Raw genomic sequence first — 23,840 nt, 5'->3', positions numbered from 1 at the left:
AAGCCCTAGGGCAGACGGTTTCGCCGAGAGAGGGCACTTGTGGTATGTGCCAAACACTCGCGCACATTAAAATCCATGGATACATACACATGCGCTTCAAAATTATTAAAAGTTGTGCTAATTCAAACCTTCTGTCTTAATAAATAAAATATATCAGAACCATTTAAAAACATCTATGTAAAATACAAAATATGAAACCAATTTTCATGAAGCGAGTAAGGGTTACAAACGACCTGCTCGAAGAGTTAGAGATTTTCAAACATCTGTCTCAAAAAGATGGTTTTGTTCTCAATGAACAGGTGCAGGTTAGAAACAAAATTTGTTTAGATAGTTTCAAACCCCTCCTTGCTTTTTTGTAATATAGTCTGGCCGACTAGAAGTTAGTTTTCTTGCCTGTTGATGCCGGTGAAATGCGCTTTTCCTGTCGTGTTGGGATTTTACGTATCTTTGATGTTTGCTGTTTTTGACTTTCGATGGTTATGTGTGGTTAATTGACTGTTATGTTTTTATTCAAAACGACATATGGTTTTGTTTTACTTTAACATTTTGGTTGTTTTCGCTAGTATGTATTTTACCGTTTTACGTTACGCGAGATTCTCGCGCATAACACTAAAAAAAAAACTCTCTCGTTAGATGTGTTCCATAGCGCAAGCTTCATCTGCTTGACACTAGGACGGAGGGAAATTGGTTTCATACTCTGTATTTTACGTAGATGTTTTTAAATGGTTCTGATATGTTTTATTTACTAAGACAGAAGGTTTGGTTTAGCACAACTTTTAATAATTTTGGTTGCGCATGTGTATGTATCCATGGATTTTAATGTGCGCGAGTGTCTGGCACGTACCACAAGTGCCCTCTCTCGGCGAAACCATCTGCCCTAGGGCTTTCACACTTTCGTCACGATAGTTCATAGGCGAAGTACTGATGCTAAACTGTGTTCGCATTGACCCTGTGTCCATAATCACGTTGTATAAATGGAGATGATGTCTTAACTACTGACGACGCCTTTGGCACAATTATTTTATTAATCTCCATTGCAAGATGTAATTTTAGTAAGTGACTAAAAGTTTTTGTGCCTGTAATACTCTGGTAATTTTACGGTTAATTAAGCTATAGTGTTTTTCTTTCTCATTTCCGATGCTAAGTTTTTGCTAATGAAAGTGTCTTCCTGTTCAGGATATTTTACTTCTGATGAAGGTATATTTATATACACCGAAACCTTGGTCAAGAATTTTAATAAATCTTTATCCTGCAACCGTTTTGGCTGTCATAATCTACCGTGAACACACACCCATGCCCGAGGGAGGACTCGAACCTCCGCCGGGATCAGCCGACGTGGCATGGACTCGCTGGAAGTCACCGGCAGAAATAATGAGCCACGCTGCCCCTATAGCGGTCCATTATTGTGAAGTGTCGCCGGTGCAGGATTTTGTGCATGAACTGACCTCTCGATTATGTCCCATAAATTTTTGATGGGATTCGTGTCGGGCGATCTGAGTGGCCAAATAATTCGCTCGAATTGTCACGAATGTTCCTCAAACCAGTCACGAATAGATGTAGCCCAGTGACATGGCACACTCTCATGAACCCCACGAAAGGCTGCAAATGGTCTCCAAATGGCAGAATATAACCATTTCTAATCAATGACCGATTCAACTGGACCAAGGGACCCAGTCCACTCCATGTAAAAGCAGCCCACACAGGTATGGAGCCACCACTAGCTTGCACAGTGCCTTGTTGACGACTTGGGTGTATGACTTCGTGGGATCTGCGCCACACTCGAACCCTACCATCAGCTCCTACCCCCTGAAATCTGGACTCACCTGACAAAGCTACGGTTTTCCAGTCGATGTTGTCACGAGCCCAGGAGAGGCGCTGCAGGCGATGTCGTGCTGTCAGCAAAGGCACTTGCGTCGGTCGTCTGCTGCCATAGCCAATTAACGACGATTTTCACGGCGCTGTCCTAACGGATATGTTCGTCGTACGTCTCACATTCATTGCTGCGGTTATTTCAAGCACTGTCGCTTGTATGTTGGCACTGACAACTCTGCGCAAACGACGCTGCTGTCAGTTGTTAAGTGAAGGCCGTCGGCAACTGCGTTCTTCGGGTGAGGTAATGCCTGAAATTTGATATTCTCGGCACACTCTTAACACTGTGCATCTCGGAATACTAGCGCTGATGACCGTGATGTGGAGCGCCCCCTCAACCCAACTCGACACCTCAGAATACTGAATTCCTTAACAATTTCCGAAAAGGAATGTCCCCTGCGTCTAGCTCTACCTACCATACCGCGATCAGTGTCTGTTAATCTCCGTCGCGCGGCCATAATCTCGTCTGAAAGGTTTACACATTAATCACGTGAGTACAAATAACAGTTCCGTCAACGCACTGTCCTTTTATACCTTGTGTACGCAAGTGACGAGAAAAGACATATATTCCGCGTGGCGTATTGAGCAGGTCGGTGGCTAAAAACTGTGACTGCATTAGGTACCGACAGACTTAATATTTGGCGAGTATTCTCAAACAAAAACAATCCGTATTTTTGTAGCTATTACGTTTTAGGGAAATGCAACACCATAAACTTGCTAACGTGAGTGAAAGGGATTGTGAGTGACTGTGTTAAGACTAGCACGGGCTTGACAGTGATACTTGTTCACCTAAGTTTCAGAATATATTAATTGAGGACAAAATTCCCAAACTTTCATTTGTGTGAAAACTTACTCCCGAAACGTAGATTAGTGACTTTAATTGCACCCTGGTTCACGTCGAAGTACAGCAGGTTTCACTCGGCTTCCCTACTGATGATCTGCTGAGACAGTGTTCACAGGTAGGTGCAGGTCCGTCGTAAAGGGACGGAAAGAACCGCGTCGCCGCATTCCGACACGCTATTAATCCATGACCCTTGCCGCTTCAGTGTAATGTACGTCTTGTCCTTTACTACCAAGAAGCAGCGATCCTTTCTATTTTCGGGAGCAGGGTAGGTGTATGCCAGGCTTGTCATTTGTAGTCCAAAAATGTGTATCGTTGGTAAAAAGCTCTGTGGCTTCTGGAGGATTGGTATCGCCTTTGAATGATACTTTTCATTATGAAAGGGGTCGACATACTGATCAACACAATCTAGAACAGATTGGGCAGTAAATATTGACTAACGGATTAATAAATTACTGAAATTATAACTGTTGCCAAGTACTTGTTCCTGTTGAATGTTCTATTTTCCCTACAATCTAGTCTGTTCATTTAAATTTTTCGAACGGATAGTTTCGTCATCAAAAAAATCACTTGTAATCAAATGTCTGTTAAAAAGTAAATAGAAATATTTAGCTACAAAAGAGGTTTTCATTCCAAATAATTGCAGAAAAAGAGTGATACAAATTTTACACAAAAATTATTTGCCTACCATTTATATGAAAAAATAAAAGAGAAATGAAATTAAGGCAACAGCAATAAATTGAAATGTTAACAATTCATTCATAGTACACAATTAAAATAGAAAGTAGCTGCTTTCCCACATGTGTCTACATAGCAACCTCTATCTGTTTGTAGCCTTGAAAATGGACAAAATAACACGAAAAATAAAGTTATCCAGCCTCAGTTTTCACCCTCAGCATTGATCACTCGTATTGCTCAGATTGTTTTTTGACCCTGACTCAAAATATAGCTTTTGAGCAGAGTTCAAAAAATTAGACTCAATAGGACAAGTCTGGTGATCTTTTGTAGTATTCAAACCTTCATTACTTTACGAAAAAAGCAGCCAATAGTATACAGACATAACCTTCCTTTATTTAGCTTTTTCATTTGATATTTTCTTTCTAGGTATCTTCAAATGTGTGATGCAATAGTCTGAGAGGCTCTTGGAATTTTTCAATCTTCGTTTGACGTCTACGTTTATTACTGGAAATAACAGCAATAAGAAATCGAAAATCGGTTATTATAGAAATCAGTTAAACTTGCTACGCAAAAAAAGATATAAGTGAATACCAGTTATTTCAGCCATAGCCGCCGTCCTTCTGAGGTGGCGACGTACTTGCCGCACTCGCTGATGTCCCAGAGATAAAAACCCATCGTCAAAGAAACTGAATAATTGTAAATAATAAGCGATAAGGGGCATTTGTACCCATCTCCCGCCTTTTGCTGCTGCACCCACATTCATCTGCGGTAGAAAATCACCCGCCCACTCCAAACCATCACGGCACCATGTCACCTTTGGTGTTAAGTGGGATAGTGGGATGGATGGAAAATAAGAGTGAGTGGTTAGAAGAAGACCTACCACAAGAGGAGAAGGGTGCGGAAAGACGCAAATGAAAACAAAGCGTTCAAGAATCGTCGTGGAGAATGGAAACATCTGTAAGTAACAGCTTGGACTTTAAAACTACTCATGGCATTCCCTACGTCCTTGTGCTTCACCTCTCCCTACTTGTTACTAATTAAGTGCATGTGTCACGTAGGATTTAAGGCCATGGCTACTGATTCAGTCAGGAACATTGGGACATGAAATTTGGAGATAGTGCGACCCCCCATGCCGAGACACTGCACAACAGAATTAAAGAATCACTTTTTCTAAACTCGGTAACTGTCACCCACTGTGAAGCGTAAGTTTGAAATTTGGCTTAAAGAGGCGTAGAAGCTTCCTCTCTCGTGGTGAAAAGGCGTGGCGCCCTGCGACGCCACACTCGGGTTCGGTGACGCTTCAAACAGCAGGGTGTCGACACACGCAAAAAAAGGCAACAGCTCTGATCTGAACTTCATATGATGCGCAAGGTGTGTTAATGAAGTCACATTGCACCAAACCTTCACCAAAATTTGTAAGTAGGCTGTTTAGGTTTTTATGTTGGTAACGCCATGTAGCGCTCTATATGAAAATCACTGACTGTGCTGTGTGCAGTCTGTGGCTGGTTTGCATTGCTGGAATTTGCTATTGTAGTGTTGGGCAGTTTGATGTTAACAGCGCGTAGCGTTGCGCAGTTGGAGGTGAGCCGTCAGCAGCGGTGAATGTGGGGAGAGAAATGGCAGAATTTTGAGAGCGGACGATCTGGACGTGTGTCCATCAGAGAGAGTAAATTTGTTTCAAATTCTGTCAACGCTTCTGTGGATGTGTCAGACGATGGTAAGGTCGTCACTGGCCCTCTTACCTAAATTTCACTCCTTCTTTTGACGCCTCTGCGATGGAGGATGGAATCGCGATGCCCAGCGTTGAAATCACGTAATTTTCTTATAAAGGGCCGAGGAAAACATTCCAGACACACCTCTGCTCAGAATCGTCACTAAAAGGCCTCATCGGCATAAGGCGCGTCAGTGAAACCACACCTTTTCCTGGTGCGTCGATTCCCACACATTTCGCTCCCGAAAACGACAGTTAGCAGTGCTACGAACAACAAGAAGACGCTCGTGAGAGCCTATGACAGAGCTGACACCGTCGGAGGTTTCCGCCCTTCTCAAACGACACTGTGAGGCTGCAGCACAATTAAACTCGATCTGTCCGCTTTGGAAGGCAGCATGACCGCAACTTTTGCTCTTGTGTATAGGATGGAACCACCAGGGACAGTTCAAAACATTTCGAACAAGTCTGAACTTGATCCGCGGCAGGAAATGGTACTTAAGCATTTTCATCCCTCCTTTTTCGCGCCCTCCTATGGCCAGATCATGGGGTGTGCAACATTAATATGTGCGTGAATAACACGGCAAAAGGTCCCTCTGAGTCCCCCCGGTTAAGCAACACCCTGGGTACCGCACAGGCACCTTTGCTCAGCACGTTACAAATGTACATATCTGAAACTTCGATTCACATCGACTCTCGTGGCTTCTCCAGGGCCTGACAGTTAGGAAACCCCTTCGACACCCCTCAGGGGGTGTCTGCCTGCCTTCAGACGCGAGAACAGCCACGAGGCTGAACGTGTATCGAAGTTTCAGACAGGTACATTTGTAACGTGCTGAGCAAAGGTGCCTCTGCGGTACCCAGGGTGTTCCCTAACTCGGGGGACTCAGAGGGACCCTTTGCCGTGTTATCCACGCACATCTTAATTTTACACACCCCATGATCAGGCCATAGGAGGGCGCGAAAAAGGAGGGATGAAAATGCTTAAGTACCATTTCCGGCCGCGGATCAAGTTCAGACTTGTTCGAAATGCTTCGAACTGTCTCTGGTGGTTCCAACCTGTACATAAGAGCAAACATTGGGGTTGAGTTGCCATTCAAAGTGGACAGAACACGTTTAATGGTGATGCAGCCACACAACGTCCTTAGAGACGGTTTGATTCGTCTGAGGGTGTCAGCCGTGACAAAGGTTGTCGAGAACGTTTTCCTAATGCACATCGCACTGCGACCTGATTTTTTTTTTCTACTGAGAAATGTGTGGGAACTGACGCCTCAGGGAGAGGGGTGGGTTCATTGACGCCCTCTGTGTCACCCCCTGAGGCCTTTCCCTGCCTATTCTGAGCGGTGGTGTCTGAAACGTTTTCTTCGGCTATTTATAAGAAAATCATCTGATTTCAAGGCTAGGCGTCGTAGTTCTAATCTTTATCGCGGAGGCGGTGTGCCTGAAATTATTTCTTCGGCCGTCCTTAAGAAAACGACGTGAACTGGACGCTGGGCGTCGCGGTTCTGGTCTGCGTCACAGATGCGTCAAGAGAAGGGCTGAAATGTGCGTAACAGGGGCTGTGACGACCACCCCATCGTGTGACACGCCGACAGTGGCATCGGCCACTTTTGCCCTGAAATTTGGTGTCATATGACATAATTAACTCACTTCACACGTCACATGAACTTCTGAGCTGTGATCTGTTTTTCGCATGTCTCGATGCCTTGCTGTTTGAAACGTCATAGAGCCCGATGGTGCCGTCGCAGGGTGCCACGCCTTTTGCACCTTTAGAAAGGAAGATAGTACGAATCTTTGACCCAAATTTCAAGCTTATGCTTCGCAGTTGGTGACAATTACGGAGTGATCCTTTAATTCCGCTGCGCAGTGCAGTTAACAGGTGCTTCTTAGTTCAGTAAGACAGGTCCACGCTGTGATACATTGTCAGTGAAGTAGAGCAATGATAAGGCGTCGCAACGGCATTGTTTGGTTTGGTCTTACTGTCTTCACATCATGCGGCATTGCCTCAAAACAGCAGAGTGCTGAGATATCACAGGACGCGATGCGAGTCACTGAATGTGACGTCATCAACTGAGCTGCTCCAGGTCCTTCGGCAAGCAACATTCATGATAGTGGTAGATCCGCCGACAACAGCTGGCCAAGTCAAAGATGTGTCATAGCGGGAAAGTGTAACGGATGCTAGGAAGATATGTAGAAGTAAGGAAATTAAAAGTATTTGTATACAGCACTGGTGGTGCTAGTATACGCCTGTACATGAAGAAGAGTTAAGGAGAATTATAGGCTGATTAGGCAGTACAGATGAAGCTAGTGTAGCAGCTGTAGCTCGGTCAGTGGTATCGGACAGCTCTTGAACCATAGTACACTGGATACAACTTTCAGAGCAATAGGAAGTAATAAAGAGTTGTAGGTTACGGAAGCTCTGATACATTCCCCAGTCAGGATGTCTTGAGAACGAGGCTAAAGTAAGGTTGTCAGTGATTTGTTACTTATGTCTCATCCATAAAACTACCAGCACATGCTGAAAATCAGCTAAAATATTACAGTAAAATCTTCAAAAACATGTACAAAAAATATATGAGGGCTTAAAAATAAACTACCCAGAAGCTGAAGATGGCCATAGAGCCCCATACAGATCAGACAAAAACGAGGATGAAGAAGCTGCCTACAGTAGACGGTAAAGTACGAAGCATTTCGTTAGCAAGTAAATATGGAGCAAACAGAATGAGCGTCTAGGGTATTTCATGTGACTATTGTGTATTGGCAGGCACCTTGCTGTCACATTACCTTCATGTACGGCTCCCAGCGCGGATCTTGCGACATCTTCTCATACGCCTCGTATAAACAAATTTTTGTGATTATCGTGACGAGGACCTCTCCGCCAGGTGCCAGAAGCTTGTAGATGTTTCCAAGGGCGAGCCTGGAAAAAGATGTGCCTAAAGGAAGAGGACAACCTCAAAACACAATTCCCACAATGAAGTTTACAGTTGCAAGACAAATAAAAGTCCAAATCTTATCGTATGTTGTCCGAACATCTTTCGGGTTATTGTTGTAACTACACGCTGGAATTTTTGTTGTGATTCGGCGATGCCTGAGAATTTGTATAGCCTTACCATCTGACACAAAATCGTTACGGAATTGCAATTTCCATGCAGCCTTTTAATTTTTGTAAATGACGTACACTGTCTGTTAACTATGATTTATCTATACAGCCACACCGGCGTCTCAATCAACAAACAGCCCCAGTACGGTACTCACAAATACGTCATCGATACTTTTTGACACTTGTGCAATTTTTAGCCGAAATAGCTGAAAAAGAAATATGAATCTTCCAGGTGCACTCCCGAAACACGATGGAACAATGAGAATTCCGTTACAAATCATACTGTGAAATAACATTACCTTGTTTCTTTCTTGTCCATGCTGTTCTCTGTATCGTTTATCTGCTTGAAGTGAAGGGCTAGTTTATTACAAGACGGTCGTGCAGATCCACAGTTGGCCTGTAAGGTGTTTATGAAAGAGTGTGCTGTGCATCAATACCATTTCCCCGCCCTCTTTCTAATCTATTCACACACGTTGTGCAAGAAAAACAACTATCTGTACATCTTCATACAAGCCGAAATGCCTCCATTTTAACTTTATTTTATTTATCAACTGAACTGAATTACTGTCACGAAATCGGTGAAGTCGACATGGGCATCGCGGAATCACCAAAAGCTGCTGCAATATATATTTATTTATCGACAAGCAATTTGTCGTGTGACCAAAACTGGTAGCCGAAAAAAATACACATTTAGCAACTTTTAGAGGCTCCGTGATGCCGTTCTTTAATTACACCAAAACTAAGCAGCACTGTTTACAGAAAATATTATCAATGAAACGCAGTTTTGTTTGGTTTTAGGGCGCAAAACTGCTATGGTCATTAGCGATGAAACGCAGTGACACGAATAATATCAGTGAAGTTTTGTTACGAAACTGATTCCTTGATGCCAGAATATGTGTCCTGTCAACTGATGCGTTCTTTTTGTTAAGTTGTACCGCAGTATGGGGACTATGTACTTACAGTGACGATGATTTATGACTCTTATGTAAAAAAGATCTCTCCTCTCACCCTCCCTCGCTTCCTGTAGGCCACTTGCGCTGTTTTTATTTAGGCCTTATTGCTATAATTTATTGCCTAATTTATTTGTTATTCTCATCGCTAATATATGTTACTGAAGACGGCTCCTGGATCTTTTCTCAAGATAGCCATGTTTCAGTTACTATAATTAACTACGCGATATGATGTCACTACCAAACACAGCTACCCAAGACATTAAAAACACGCTACAACCTCCTTCAGCTCCATGCTACGTATAAAATGGCACGAAATGCGAGATAGTTTGCTTGTTAAAACAATTACTGAAGTGAGACCTGAGTTTCTCCTGGCGTATACAACTTTCAAATAACTTCCGGGAATTCAGCCAGGTAACACTTTCAGCGACCGCCGATATTTCGGCGGGAGAACACCCCGCCATTTTCAAGGCAAACTGCAACGGACAGGCGGCGTACATGCAAATTCAATACCTCGGTTCTCCGACAGAAGCAGGAAAGATAGCACACACACACACACTGGACACTAGTGCCACCAAAGATGACCAAAGTCAGAGCTATCGATAGTGAGACTATGAATTCGCAGGTGAGGCAGCATTGACTCTGTTCCTCTGTTTTTTGACAAGGGAGAGAGCCGGATTCCAAACAGAGTTTAAACAGAAACCTCCATCCCTGTTAACGAGGTTGCTCGCTAATTTAATCTCAACTGCCTCCCTAATGACACTGTCCCAATAGCTGGACGTGCATGCCAATATCTCGGTGTTATTATATAACATGGGGTGACCAGTATCCAAGCAATGTTCGGCAATAGCAGATCTATTTGGCTGCTGTAATCGTGTGTGCCGTTTATGCTCAGTACATCTGTCCTCCACGGTCCTGATAGTTTGACCAATATATGCCATGCCGTAGCTACAAGTGTCTGATTTCACTTGGGATTGGTTGGACGGTGCCTCATGGACCCAAGCTGACTGGGAGTACAACTCCGTTACTGCCCGGCATTTGGCAAAGTTTGAACGTTTTCATCGCGAGGAGTCGGATGTTATATCTCGACGTTCTGTGATAAATCTCACAGAGAAATCTTTTGACGACGCAACCTTATCCGTGCTATGGAAGGGTTTAAATTTTGCACCCACTCCGAAGAATTTGCCGGTAGTTGATTTTATTAGTTCAATTGAACAGGCAGTTTGCAAACTACCTCCTGACGCTGCAGAGGAAGTTAGGAGGGAGGCATGCCGTGTTTTGACTAAGGCTCGTCCACCCAAGAGTAATGTAACAGCAGTAGAGAGGGCTGCTTTACGCTCTCTCAAAGTTGATCCCAGTATTGTTATTTTACCTGTTGACAAGGGCAATGCCACCGTTGTTTTAAATAAACATGATTAGGTACAAAAGATGCAACGTTTACTATCTGATTCAGCGTATCGCAGAATCGATGCTGACCCCACGAAAAGTGTTGAGAGAAAGACCAACAGCCTCCTGAAGAAAAGTGGTTTGTCGCAGGACACAATCAAGAGGCTTAACACCTATAGTGCCGTTCCCCCTAGGTTATATGGCCTTCCAAAGGTTCATAAGGAAGGGGTTCCTTTCCGTCCTATAGTGAGTAACATCGGCGCTCCGACATATCGTGTATCCAAGCACCTTGCTTCTCTGTTGAGTCAACAAGTAGGACGGTGTGAACATCATATCAGGAACTCAGCTGATTTTTTACGTCGTTTGGAGGGACTGAGGCTGAATGACTGATATTTTAGTGAGTTTCGATGTGGTCTCTCTCTTCACTCGTGTTCCTCTGTCTGATTCGTTGCGGTTAATTGAAGCCAGGTTTGCTGCTGATTTAACTAATCTCTTTAGGCATGTGTTGACATCCACTTACTTTTTATTTAATGACCAGTTTACGAGCAGACAGATGGAGTTGCGATGGGTAGTCCGTTGTCTCCTGTGATAGCAAATTTATTTATGGAAGACTTCGAGGAACGTGCATTGGAGTCGGCGCCTTTAAAACCCGCCTGCTTCTTTAGATACGTTGACGATACTTTCGTTGTTTGGCCTCACGGTAGGGAGAATTTGAATGTCTTTCTAGAACATCTGAACTCGATCCACCCGAACATTCGTTTTACGATGGAGGTGGAAGAGGATGGTTGCCTTCCCTTTCTCGACGTGTTGGTTAGGAGGAAGGATGATGGATCACTGGGACATGCAGTCTACGGGAAAGGTACTCACACCGGCTTGTACTTACAAGCTAATAGTTGTCACCATTCGGCTCAGCGTGAAGGGGTACTTCGTACCTTGGTACACAGGGCACATGTCGTTTCTGACGCTGAGACTTTGCCAGCTGAGCTGCCCCATCTTGAAGTTACATTTCGTCAAAATGGTTATAGTGATAGACAGATTGAACGAGCGTTGCGCTATCGACCAACTGTACATCGGGTGATTGATGATAATTCTGAGTCAACACCTAAGTCTACTGCCTTTTTGCCTTACGTAGGAAACACGTCCAATAAGATCGGTCGTATTTTACGGAAATACGATGTGAAATGTGTTTTCCGACCTCCATCTAAAATTAGAGCACTTTTGAGTTCCGTTAAGGATGATCTTGGACTGCGTAAGGCGGGTGTATATCGTATTCCTTGTAGCTGCGGCATGGCATATATTAGTCAAACTATCAGGACCGTGGAGGACAGATGTACTGAGCATAAACGGCACACACGATTACAGCAGCCAAATAGATCTGCTATTGCCGAACATTGCTTGGATACTGGTCACCCCATGTTATATAATAACACCGAGATATTGGCATGCACGTCCAGCTATTGGGACAGTGTCATTAGGGAGGCAGTTGAGATTAAGTTAGCGAGCAACCTCGTTAACAGGGATGGAGGTTTCTGTTTAAACTCTGTTTGGAATCCGGCTCTCTCCCTTGTCAAAAAACAGAGGAACAGAGTCAATGCTGCCTCACCTGCGAATTCATAGTCTCACTATCGATAGCTCTGACTTTGGTCATCTTTGGTGGCACTAGTGTCCAGTGTGTGTGTGTGTGCTATCTTTCCTGCTTCTGTCGGAGAACCGAGGTATTGAATTTGCATGTACGCCGCCTGTCCGTTGCAGTTTGCCTTGAAAATGGCGGGGTGTTCTCCCGCCGAAATATCGGCGGTCGCTGAAAGTGTTACCTGGCTGAATTCCCGGAAGTTATTTGAAAATTACTGAAGTGTTTTAGTACATTATAACTTTTTATCGTTGTTAACCATGAATCGGGAACTTGTTATTTACAATTACGATTGGTTCATTTTACACAGGTTGTCTCAAACCTTTTGAGTCCAATTGAAGCAGATGATAGTGGGTCCACAACCGATTACATTGAGATGCGGAACCAGTGGCCGGAAATGCATATTTATTGTGTTATGGACATACACAGCGTACACTCCACAACAATAACGAAGCCCGTAGTAACTGTGTAAGGCGACGACCACCAGTGCGCATAGCAACGACGCACGCGGTTCTACCGCATTCTCGCAAAGATGCTGGATGTCTAATGCACACTGGAACAGGCAGCGGGTGACGAACAGTGTACACCACTGCCCACCAAACAAGCATACTGTACACAAGTCAGCTCATAGTACGTGTGTCATGATTTTGAGGATTGCATGCATCGCACAAGCATATTAAATTGTGCTGCACGATCACTATCTCTGGTGTCAATTGTCCATTGCATCAGACAGCTTGTGATGTGTCCATGGTTAGCAGTCCTAGGGACCCCAGGGTAATTTTGGTTGGACATTACAAAGAGTATGTTGGTTCCAATTTATTGAAACTTAGTGTATATTAGGTTGGTAACACTGCCTGCATGTATGCGATGTAAAATCAAACATTGCATTGTTGTTGGGATTGTGTCAAGCTGTAAAGATTGTTGAACGTCCGCGGGGTCTTGATTACCCCAGTGTGAGTTCCGTGTAGCTCATTTATGCAGATTAAAAATAATAACTTGGTAAGTATACAGTATTGAAATATATATTGTGTGTAACTTATAACTGTTTTTTTTTTAATGTAGACCCATATTATTTTATTTTTCAGCGACAATGAGTAAATGACTCATAACAATGACGATATATGTATAATGCACTTATGGACGATTTGAACCAGGTAGACGATTCATTTGGAGACCTAGATTCTAATGAAGATACTGATTTTGTCAAAATAAGGAACCATCCGGTATGGAAGAGAGTGGAGAAGACGATGATGATAATCATGGTAGTTCTTTCAACTCAAACATCCTTCTAGGTATGAATGACTATAAGTGGGCTTCAGCTGCACCATCTGAGACAGGAAGAACTAAATCCAGAAATTTAGTTACTCACCTCCCAGGACCACAGGGTCAAGCAAGGTCTATTTTTAGTCCAATTGAAGCATGGTGATTATTAGTGACAGGTGAAATGCTAGACATGATTGTCACTTACACGAACGACGAAATTATTCGCAAACGTTCCTCGGTCGGAATCCCGGAAAGTTACCATAACACTACAAATATTGTAGGACTAAGAGCTGCCACTGGACTCTTGTATCTCTGTGGCGTAAACAAGGCTGCTCACACAAATTTAGAATAACTTTGGTCTCCTAAATTTGGCAATGCCCTGTTTCGCACTACAAGGTCACAAAGGTGATTTTAGATTTTTTGGTTGTTTAAGATTAGATGACAAAGCATCCCGCATGCAAAGAAAAGAAGACGACAAATTTGCGCTCATTCGGGACCTCTGGACTAAATTAATTGGGTCGCCCGGTGTGGCCGAGTGCTTCTAGGCGCTTCAGTTTGGAACCACGCCACCGCTAAAGTCGCAGGTTCGAATCCTGCCTCGGGCATGGATGTGTGTGATGTCCTTAGGTTAGTTAGGTTTAAGTAGTTCTAAGTTCTAAGGGACTGATGACCTCAGATGTTAAGTCCCATAGTGCTCAGAGCCATTTCAACCATAAATTAATTGGTAACTGCAAATCCCTATACAGTCCTTTCGAATACTGTACAATAAACGAGCAACGAATGGGCTTCCGTGGCAGATGCCCATTCAGAATATTCATGTCTTCAAAGCCTGACAAATCTGGAACTAAGATTTTGATGTTGAATGATTCGAAGACTTATTACATGCTAAACGCTATCCCATACCTGCAAGTTAGTAACAGAAAAAATTAAGCTATCCCATCTTATTATGTGAGGAGGTAATCAGAACCCATTCTTGGCAGTAATAGGAACCTGTCTGTTGACAACTGGTTTTCGCCAGTTCCTCTTTATCAGACAATGATTGAAAACTTTGGTTTGACAATGTTGGGAACTGTAAGAAAAAATAAACCTGAAATACCAAAATCATTTTTACGTTTCAAAATGTTGGAAAAACACAATTTACCTTTGATGTGAATAAGACGCTACTGTCACAAGTCCCAAAGAAGAATAAAATTATACACTTCCTGTCTACCATGCACTAATCAAACGACATCGACAAAACAACAGGAAACCTGAAATGATAATTTCATGCAATAAAACAAGACGTGGTACTGACACTTTTGGTCAGCTGTACAAAGCTTACACCACTCCACGTGCAACAAGAAGATGGCCTGTGAGGGTTTTCTGTGGCATTTTGGATCAAAGTGGGACAAACTCCGTGGTTCTGTTTACCCTTTCCAGCACTGAAGTAAAGAAGCCATGAAGGAAATTTCTACATGAATTGGCATGAAACTTAATTGCGCCTCACCTAAAGGCTAGAATGAATATACCTTCACTACGAAGGAATGTGAAGAGAACTCTAGAAGAAATATTGGAAATAGATGCTGTGGCACCAGACAGAGCAGAACCTCTAACCAGCAAAGAGAGATGTTCACTGTGTTCAAGGAAAAGGGACAGAAAAACAAAAATGTGTTGCCAGGATTGTAAAAGGGCGAACTGTGATGAACATAGAGCCCTAATTTGTACCGAGTGCGCTCACTCACAACACATATGGTGACTGATATAATAGTTACTGTTTTTCACTTAATTCTAATATACATTAGTTTCATCTTTCGTATGCGTTTTTGCACAAATATGCTACAATAGTAATTTTGTAAACACCTTATGCCAAAATATCCTGTAAAAATCAAAAAATCCATTATATTATATTACATTATATTACTTTATACATTCAGGCTCATATATATATAAACTCATTTTCAGTATAGTATTGAAGTGTAACATGAACCAAATTTGTAAATACCGTTTGTTACTCCTTCTAACAACTAAATAAAGTCAAGTAAGACATTATGTTGCATTATACACGTTCAAATATGAGAAAGCTAAAAATAACGAAATACCAAATATTACTTATTAATAATACTATGCGCATTTTATAAATACCATATGTTACTCACTGTTGTAGTAATAAAGAAATCACTACAGGTAACTACATAGTCATTTACAATGTCCAATATACATAAGCCAGTCCAATGTATATATTAATGTGCCTGGAACACACGATATGTGATAAAATTTTACTGGGGTCCAGTGAATCCCAGTGTGGGCTGCAAGCTAATTCAAGTCAAGTGTGCAGTGCGAGGGTTAATGTACAGTGCATCAGGAAGCAGCTTGAATGTACAGAGAACGTTTTCCCAACAGGTGTCATTCTCATTAGAAGAAGTTTATCTCTGCGGATATCGTCCGTGCAACAGCGAGCCAGTAAGGGTTTTCACCAAAAACATGTCTGAACACTGTACTTTGAGCAGATGGTGTTGGATCGTATGGACGACCACTCAGCAATAAGCAACCGTCTACTTGCCCATGAGACACACGTACACTTATACAGTGTGGAGAGCACTGGTGGAACACATATTACACCCATATCTTAAAAATGTGTACAAGTACTGGGAGCAGTGGATTTTGAGCCCTGCGTTCACTTCTATCAATGGATAATCTACCACAGTGCCGTAGCGCCAAACTTCATACATTTTGTATTGTTCACGGATGAGGCCTCATTCACCTGTGATGGTGCTTTCAACAACTATGTCTGGAGTGAAGACAGTCCCCATGCCATCCATCTCGGTGGCCACCAGCAACGATTCTCTGTCAACATAAGAGCAGCCATTGTTCAGGATCACCTAACTGGACCTTATTTGCAGCCTCCTTATTTGACTGGCCCACGATACCTGGTGTTCCTGCGAGGTGTGCTGACACAGTTCTTGGAGACTTCACCATTTATACCCAGCGAAAGGAAGTGATTTCCAGACGACGATGCACCAGCCCACTTCGATGTTAAAGGCCATGAGGACCTGAACAACATGTGCCCTCATCATCGAATTGGAAGGGGAAGCCCTGTTCCATGGCCAGAGAGATTGTCAGATCTCACATCTCTGGACCTTTTCCTCTGGTGCTATGTTAAGATACGGGTGTGTAAAACCCCAGTGGAAATGGGTGAAGACCTGCTTTCTGGAGTCCAAGCTGCCTGTCTCCAGCCACAACCCCCAGGCATCTATGTGGCAAAACTTCATGCGCCATTGTCATGCATGCACTGAGACTGACGGTCATCAATTTGAACAGTTACTGTGAGCTACACTGTTGTTATGTCGTGTATGCTGTGAATGTCCGTAACACAATTAATATAAATTTTCGACCACTGGTACCCTATCGCAATACAATCGGATTAGATTAGATTAGATTTACTTCCATTCCAATTGATCCGTAGTGAGGAGGTCCTCCAGGATGTAGAACATGTCAGAAAAACAACAATACATGACAAATATTTACAACTAAAACAAATAAGCTAATGTACCATTCCACAGGTCCTAAGTGGAATGATCGTCATTTTTTAATGAACACTATATGAAAGAGTCATTTTACAAATACTAATGCACTGGATTTAAAATAAAAAAGTTTATTTATTTATAAGGTAATAAATGTGTAATACAACTACTATAATACTTATTTACAATGAACACATTACTGCACTGCAATGGCACAGAAGTTAGATTGTACTTACACACACACACACATATTTACAATGAACACATTACTGCACTAAAAATGTGCCAAAGTTATATATATATATATATATATATATATATATATATATATATATATATATATATATATATATATATAAATCAGTTGGTTTTACTGAGAAAGTAGAAGGAGTTGGCCACCAATAAATCCTTTAGGCTTCCCTTAAACTAAATTTCATTGCTTGTTAAGCTTTTTATGGCTGCTGGCAAGTTATTGAAGATGTGTGTTCCTGAATAATGCACGCCTTTTTGTACAAGACTAAGTGACTTTAAATTCTTGTGAAGATTATTCTTATTTCTAGTATTGATTCCATGAATTGAGCTGTTGGTTTGAAAAAGTGATATATTTTTAATGACAAATTTCATTAAGGAATAAATACATTGGGAAGCAGTAGTTAGTATCCCTGATTCCCTAAACAAGCTTCTGCAGGATTTTCTTGAGTTCACACCACATATAACTCTTGTTGAATTACCCCAAAAAATAATTCCATATGACATTATGGAATGAAAGTAAGCATAGTATGCCAGCTTTTTTATTTTTATATCCCCTATGTCTGACACAATTCGCATTGCAAATAGAGATTTGTTAAGATGCTTCAGCAGTTCTGTGGTGTGCTCCTCCCAGTTGAATTCATTATCAAGCTGTAATCCCAAGAATTTAACACTGTCCACTTCTTCTATCTGCTTGTCATCGTATGTTAGGCATATGCTCGTTGGACACCCCTTAGAAGTTCTAAATTGCATGCAGTGTGTTTTTTCAAAGTTTACTGACAAATAATTGGCTAGGAACCAGTGATTAATGTCGACAAATATTTTATTAGCTGATCTTTCTAAGACTACACTTGATTTGCTATTTATTGCAGTGTTTGTATCATCGGCAAACAAAACGAACTTGGCATCTGGTTATGTTACTGGTGAAAGGTCATTGATATACACAAGAAAAACTAAGGGCCCCAAAATGGAACCTTGTGGGACCCCACATGTAATTAGTTCCCAGTTGGATGATGCCTGATAGCTTGATACATGTCTCTTTTCTAATAACACCCTTTGTTTCCTGCCAGAGCTATAAGATTTGAACCATTTTGCAGGATTTCCTGTTACAGTATAATATTCTAATTTTTTTAAAAGGATATTGTGATTTACACAGTCAAATGCCTTTGACAGATCACAAAATATACGAGTTGCCTGCAATTTTTTGTCTAATGAATTAAGCACATTTTCACTGTGTGTAGATAGCCTTCTCAATATCAGAACCCTTTAGAAATCCAAACTGTGACTTTGACAGTATGTTATTTGAGATAAGATGGTTATAAGGCCGATTGTACATTACTTTTTCTAAAATTTTTGAGAATGCTGGCAACAGTGAAACTGGACGGATATTTGATGCTATTTCTTTATCGCCCTTCTTAAACAGTGGCTTAACTTCAGCATATTTCAACCATTCAGGAAATATTCCACTGATAAACGACTGTTTACACAGATGGATTAATACGTTACTTAACTCAGAATGACATTCTTTAATTAATTTTGTTGATATTTCATCATATTCACTAGATGGTTTTGATCTTAAAGAATTTATGATGGACATTACTTCTGCTGTGGTAGTGAGGGTCGAATTCATATTATGGAAGTTACTTGAAATGCCTGGTCCAAGGTACTCCATAGCAGCATCTACAGGACCTGACAACCCCATCTTTTCAGCAACAGTTATAAAATGTTTGTTAAAAAGTTCTGCAACACTATTCAAATCTGTCACCAATTTATCATTTACTCTTAATCCTATTTGACCCTCTTCATGTCTGGTTCTACCAGTCTCCTCCTCCACTAAATCCCGTACTGTCTTTATTTTGTTATCTGATGTGACTATCTTTTTCTTGTAATATATTTGCTTTGATGTCTATATTACAGTCTTTAATATTTTGAAGTATTTCTTGTAATGTGCTATAGCATCAACATCGGAACTGTTTCGGTTTGACAGATACAGTTTTGTTTTTGTTTTACAAGATACCCCTGTTCCTTGAGTAATCCATGGCTTCTTTGTAGACTTTCCTCTAACCATGGTTAGTTTTGGGGGAAAACAGTGTTGGAATAAGGTAAGCACTTTATTAGCAAAAGTGTTATATTTTTCATTCATGCCATGAGCACTGTAAACATCAGTCCAGTGAATGTCTCTGAGGAGTGTCCTAAAATAATCAATTTTTGGCTTACTGATTACCCTCTTGAGCTCAGTTTTAACAGATTTTATATCCTGTTCAGTATTAACATTTAACAGAAAACTGCATGTCGTGGTCCGAGAGGCCATTGACTATTGGTTTTGTAAATTAATTTTATTCATTGGACTTTTCTATAAAGATATTATCAATGGCTGTTTGTGAGCAAGTGGCTACCCTAGTGGGGAACTTTACAGTGGGAATTAAGTTGAATGATAGTGTTACTAACTCAAATAAGTTCTTATTGGGAGAGTCTTTAAGGAAATTACATTGAAATCACCAGCAACTATTATTTCTTTGTTTTTGGTTGTTAAATGGACCAGTACAGCTTCAAGGTGGTTTACGAACAGATTAAAGTTACCTGCAGGTGCTCGATGTACACTTAATATTATGACGGATTTGTGGACCCAAAAGGTTTGAGACACCATGTATAAACAAAATACACTCTTGCAATGAAACAGTCGCGTGTGGAGGGACAGGCTTCATTTAGTACACTGTTGATATGTAACAGTTTCTCTGCGGAGGTACACAAAAAAATTACACTGATAGCGCTTGGTTCCATGTTTAACAGTTACCACAATAAGTTTTTATGTCGACGTACTGTACCACTTCGTGTGGTAGAAGGAAGGGAACAAATACGTCTTTGTTTGAAGCAAACAAAAGGCAGGAAGACCCATCGCGTGGTCCGTGCGTAGATCGCTCCTACGGTTTATTTGTAAGTGCAGCCGCCTTGTCGATCCACCGCCTTTTGCAGAACAAACACCTACCTCTCCTCGCGCCTCGTCCTTGACTCATTAAAAGCTACCCCCCCCCCCTCACCCCTCTATGTGACCGACGTGCCAGTGCGGCCCCAGGCCGCAGACGGCACAGCACCTGCATAAACACGAATTAAACGCCACACCTCACATCAGGAGCACAGGAGCAGATAATCGTCTCTTCAAGCAATCATGCTCTTAGCCTGAGCCGTTGTCGACTTAATCACCGTACGTAGAGACCGGCCGCCAGTCATACACTTACATTTTGCACCTGAGTGGTTTATAGCCTCTTAACTGTCTTGAATATTTCCAGGAATAAGATAGTGTTAACATTCCAGCACCCTGACATACTATTCCTAGCAAAATTCTCCTGTATAGAGCTCAATACACTTTGGTCACAAACTTTAAAAGGATGACACTCCTGTACAGTAACCTCACTGGGGCAGCAACACCTACACACTTTTTTTGATATATGATCGATCTCTGCAATATATAACTATTAAAATGATCCTAGAATTTTCGTCTTTCCTCTATTCTTATATTGTAGCTTAGTCATAGTTTACAGCATGTTCTTATTCGACCCATGATTTGTACAGGGACTGGGAATTGACACTGAAAGTAACTAAATGTAATGTAGTGAGTGTGCATAAATAGGCCTATTGTACGATTACACTAATGACGGCAAATCACAAGAAACAGTAACAACCGTGAGACACCTGGAAGTAACCATCTGCAGCAACCTAAAGTGGAGTGATCACACAAAACAAAATACAGGGGAAAGCAGATGCCAGGCTTAGATTCATTCTTAGAGGAAGAATTTGGTTTCAAAAGTTATTCCCCCGATTTTTGAGTACTGCCCGTCAGTCTCGGACCCTTACCAGCTCACATTAACTGAAGAGATAGGAAATATACAATGTAGAGCATCAAAATCGCAGTCACAATTAGTATATTCCAGGCTAATATGCCGTGGTCTAAGGGATTTCACTTCAAAACCCGACGTTTCGTTCCCATCTGCGGAGGACATTTTCAAGGGGAATCGTAGCTTTGTTGAATGTCCGATTCACACCCTGGCTTGGCCAGTAGCGAGCCAGTGTATGAATCGGGCGTTCAACAAAGCTACGATCCCCCTTGAAAATGTCCTCCGCAGATGGGAAAGAAACGTCAGGTTCTGAAGTGAAGTCCCTTAGACCACGGCATAGTACCCCGGAATATTATATTATATGTGACAATTCCGGTCGTGAAAGTTTACAGTTTACAAAATGGCAGTCGTTTAGATGGTGCGAAAACATTACGGAGGTGCTAGACAAACTCCAGTAGCAGACATTACAAGAGAGGCGTTGTGCAGTCAGGAGAGGTTGACTGTTTAAAAAAAATCCAAGAGGATACGTTCTGAAAGAGCTGGATAACATATAACCTTCTCCCACATACAACTCGCGAAATGAACACAACGAGAAAATCTGAGGAATTAGAGCTGATAGGGAGGTTTGACGACAAATATTCTTCCCATGCGCCATTCGTAGGGATTTGGTTTAAATAATGGACGTACTCTCCACCACGCACCGTGAGGCAGCATGCGTATGTTACACAGGAAGTGTACAGACAATGTCATCTATCGTAATTAGTAGAGGGAGTACAAGTGTAGATTAGGAACGGATAAGGATGTAAATAGATCTCTTACTTCTCTCAAAAGAACCATTAATCCTATCTGGCAAGGAACTCGTACCAGACAGCAATACTGTGAAAGGGGTAGTGTAGGGAATATCTTTTAGTATAGACTTTTTGCATCTTCTTAGTGTTCTGGCAATAAAATGTAGTCTTTGGTTCGCTGTTCCACGCCTTCTAAACACTGTTGGATAGTCATTTCGCTGGATCTGTGTCTGGACAGATGTTTTTCATAAATGTCAAATTATTACTAACTTTAATGATGGAAGTTACTACACAACCCATAAATCACTAGAGGATATTACCTTAACGCAATGGATGATACCTGTATTAGGAATTTGATCTCATTTGGTACATTCTTGACAAAGATAGATTGTGGTGTGAGGTGTTCATATCCAAACTTGCGTGGTAACTGCTGCAGACTCCATCCTGTTTTAAAAAAAGTGTAAACTATTGGTTGTCATATACAAACGCAGCACACTATCGCGTGTGCTGCATTTTGCTATGCAGCTGTACACTTATCAGCCAGAGCATTTTCACCGCCTACCTAATAGCAAGTATGTCCACCTTTGCCACGAATAACAGCGGTGACGTGTCGTGGCATGGAAGCAATAAGGTCTTGGTTGGTCGCTAGAGGGAGCTGGCACAAAATCTGCAGACAGAAGTCACCTAATTCCCGTAAATTCCGGGGAGGGGGGAGATGAGCTCTGACACCTCGATCGAGTTGGGAGGGGGGGGGGGGGGGCAGCACATCAAGTAGGACTCGCCTCTGTGCTCCTCGAACCACTCCATCATTCGTGGCCTTCTGGTATGGCGCTTCATCTTGCTGAAAAATGCCTCTGACTTCGGCAAATACACTCCTGGAAATGGAAAAAAGAACACATTGACACCGGTGTGTCAGACCCACCATAGTTGCTCCGGACACTGCGAGAGGGCTGTACAAGCAATGATCACACGCACGGCACAGCGGACACACCAGGAACCGCGGTGTTGGCCGTCGAATGGCGCTAGCTGCGCAGCATTTGTGCACCGCCGCCGTAAGTGTCAGCCAGTTTGCCGTGGCATACGGAGCTCCATCGCAGTCTTTAACACTGGTAGCATGCCGCGACAGCGTGGACGTGAACCGTATGTGCAGTTGACGGACTTTGAGCGAGGGCGTATAGTGGGCATGCGGGAGGCCGGGTGGACGTACCGCCGAATTGCTCAACACGTGGGGCGTGAGGTCTCCACAGTACATCGATGTTGTCGCCAGTGGTCGGCGGAAGGTGCACGTGCCCGTCGACCTGGGACCGGACCGCAGCGACGCACGGATGCACGCCAAGACCGTAGGATCCTACGCAGTGTCGTAGGGGACCGCACCGCCACTTCCCAGCAAATTAGGGACACTGTTGCTCCTGGGGTATCGGCGAGGACCATTCGCAACCGTCTCCATGAAGCTGGGCTACGGTCCCGCACACCGTTAGGCCGTCTTCCGCTCACGCCCCAACATCGTGCAGCCCGCCTCCAGTGGTGTCGCGACAGGCGTGAATGGAGGGACGAATGGAGACGTGTCGTCTTCAGCGATGAGAGTCGCTTCTGTCTTGGTGCCAATGATGGTCGTATGCGTGTTTGGCGCCGTGCAGGTGAGCGCCACAATCAGGACTGCATACGACCGAGGCACACAGGGCCAACACCCGGCATCATGGTGTGGGGAGCGATCTCCTACACTGGCCGTACACCACTGGTGATCGTCGAGGGGACACTGAATAGTGCACGGTACATCCAAACCGTCATCGAACCCATCGTTCTACCATTCCTAGACCGGCAAGGGAACTTGCTGTTCCAACAGGACAATGCACGTCCGCATGTATCCCGTGCCACCCAACGTGCTGTAGGAGGTGTACGTCAACTACCCTGGCCAGCAAGATCTCCGGATCTGTCCCCCATTGAGCATGTTTGGGACTGGATGAAGCGTCGTCTCACGCGGTCTGCACGTCCAGCACGAACGCTGGTCCAACTGAGGCGCCAGGTGGAAATGGCATGGCAAGCCGTTC

The 23,840-nt window shown here is 42.8% G+C and overlaps 1 protein-coding gene across 1 annotated transcript in view; it reads right to left on the bottom strand.

Moving 5' to 3' along the window:
- LOC126234348 (juvenile hormone acid O-methyltransferase-like) overlaps positions 1–23,840 on the bottom strand; it is a 110,091-nt gene that overhangs the window by 5,724 nt on the left and 80,527 nt on the right. The window contains exon 4 of the mRNA XM_049943035.1: positions 7,878–8,010. Within this exon, the coding sequence (XP_049798992.1) occupies positions 7,878–8,010 (133 nt within the window). The remainder of the gene's footprint in view (positions 1–7,877; positions 8,011–23,840) is intronic.

This window comes from Schistocerca nitens, chromosome 2, assembly GCF_023898315.1.
Source record: "Schistocerca nitens isolate TAMUIC-IGC-003100 chromosome 2, iqSchNite1.1, whole genome shotgun sequence".
Lineage (NCBI taxonomy): Eukaryota > Metazoa > Arthropoda > Insecta > Orthoptera > Acrididae > Schistocerca > Schistocerca nitens.
The sequence above is the reverse complement of the archived record's forward strand: the minus strand, read 5'-3'. Positions and strand labels throughout refer to the sequence as shown.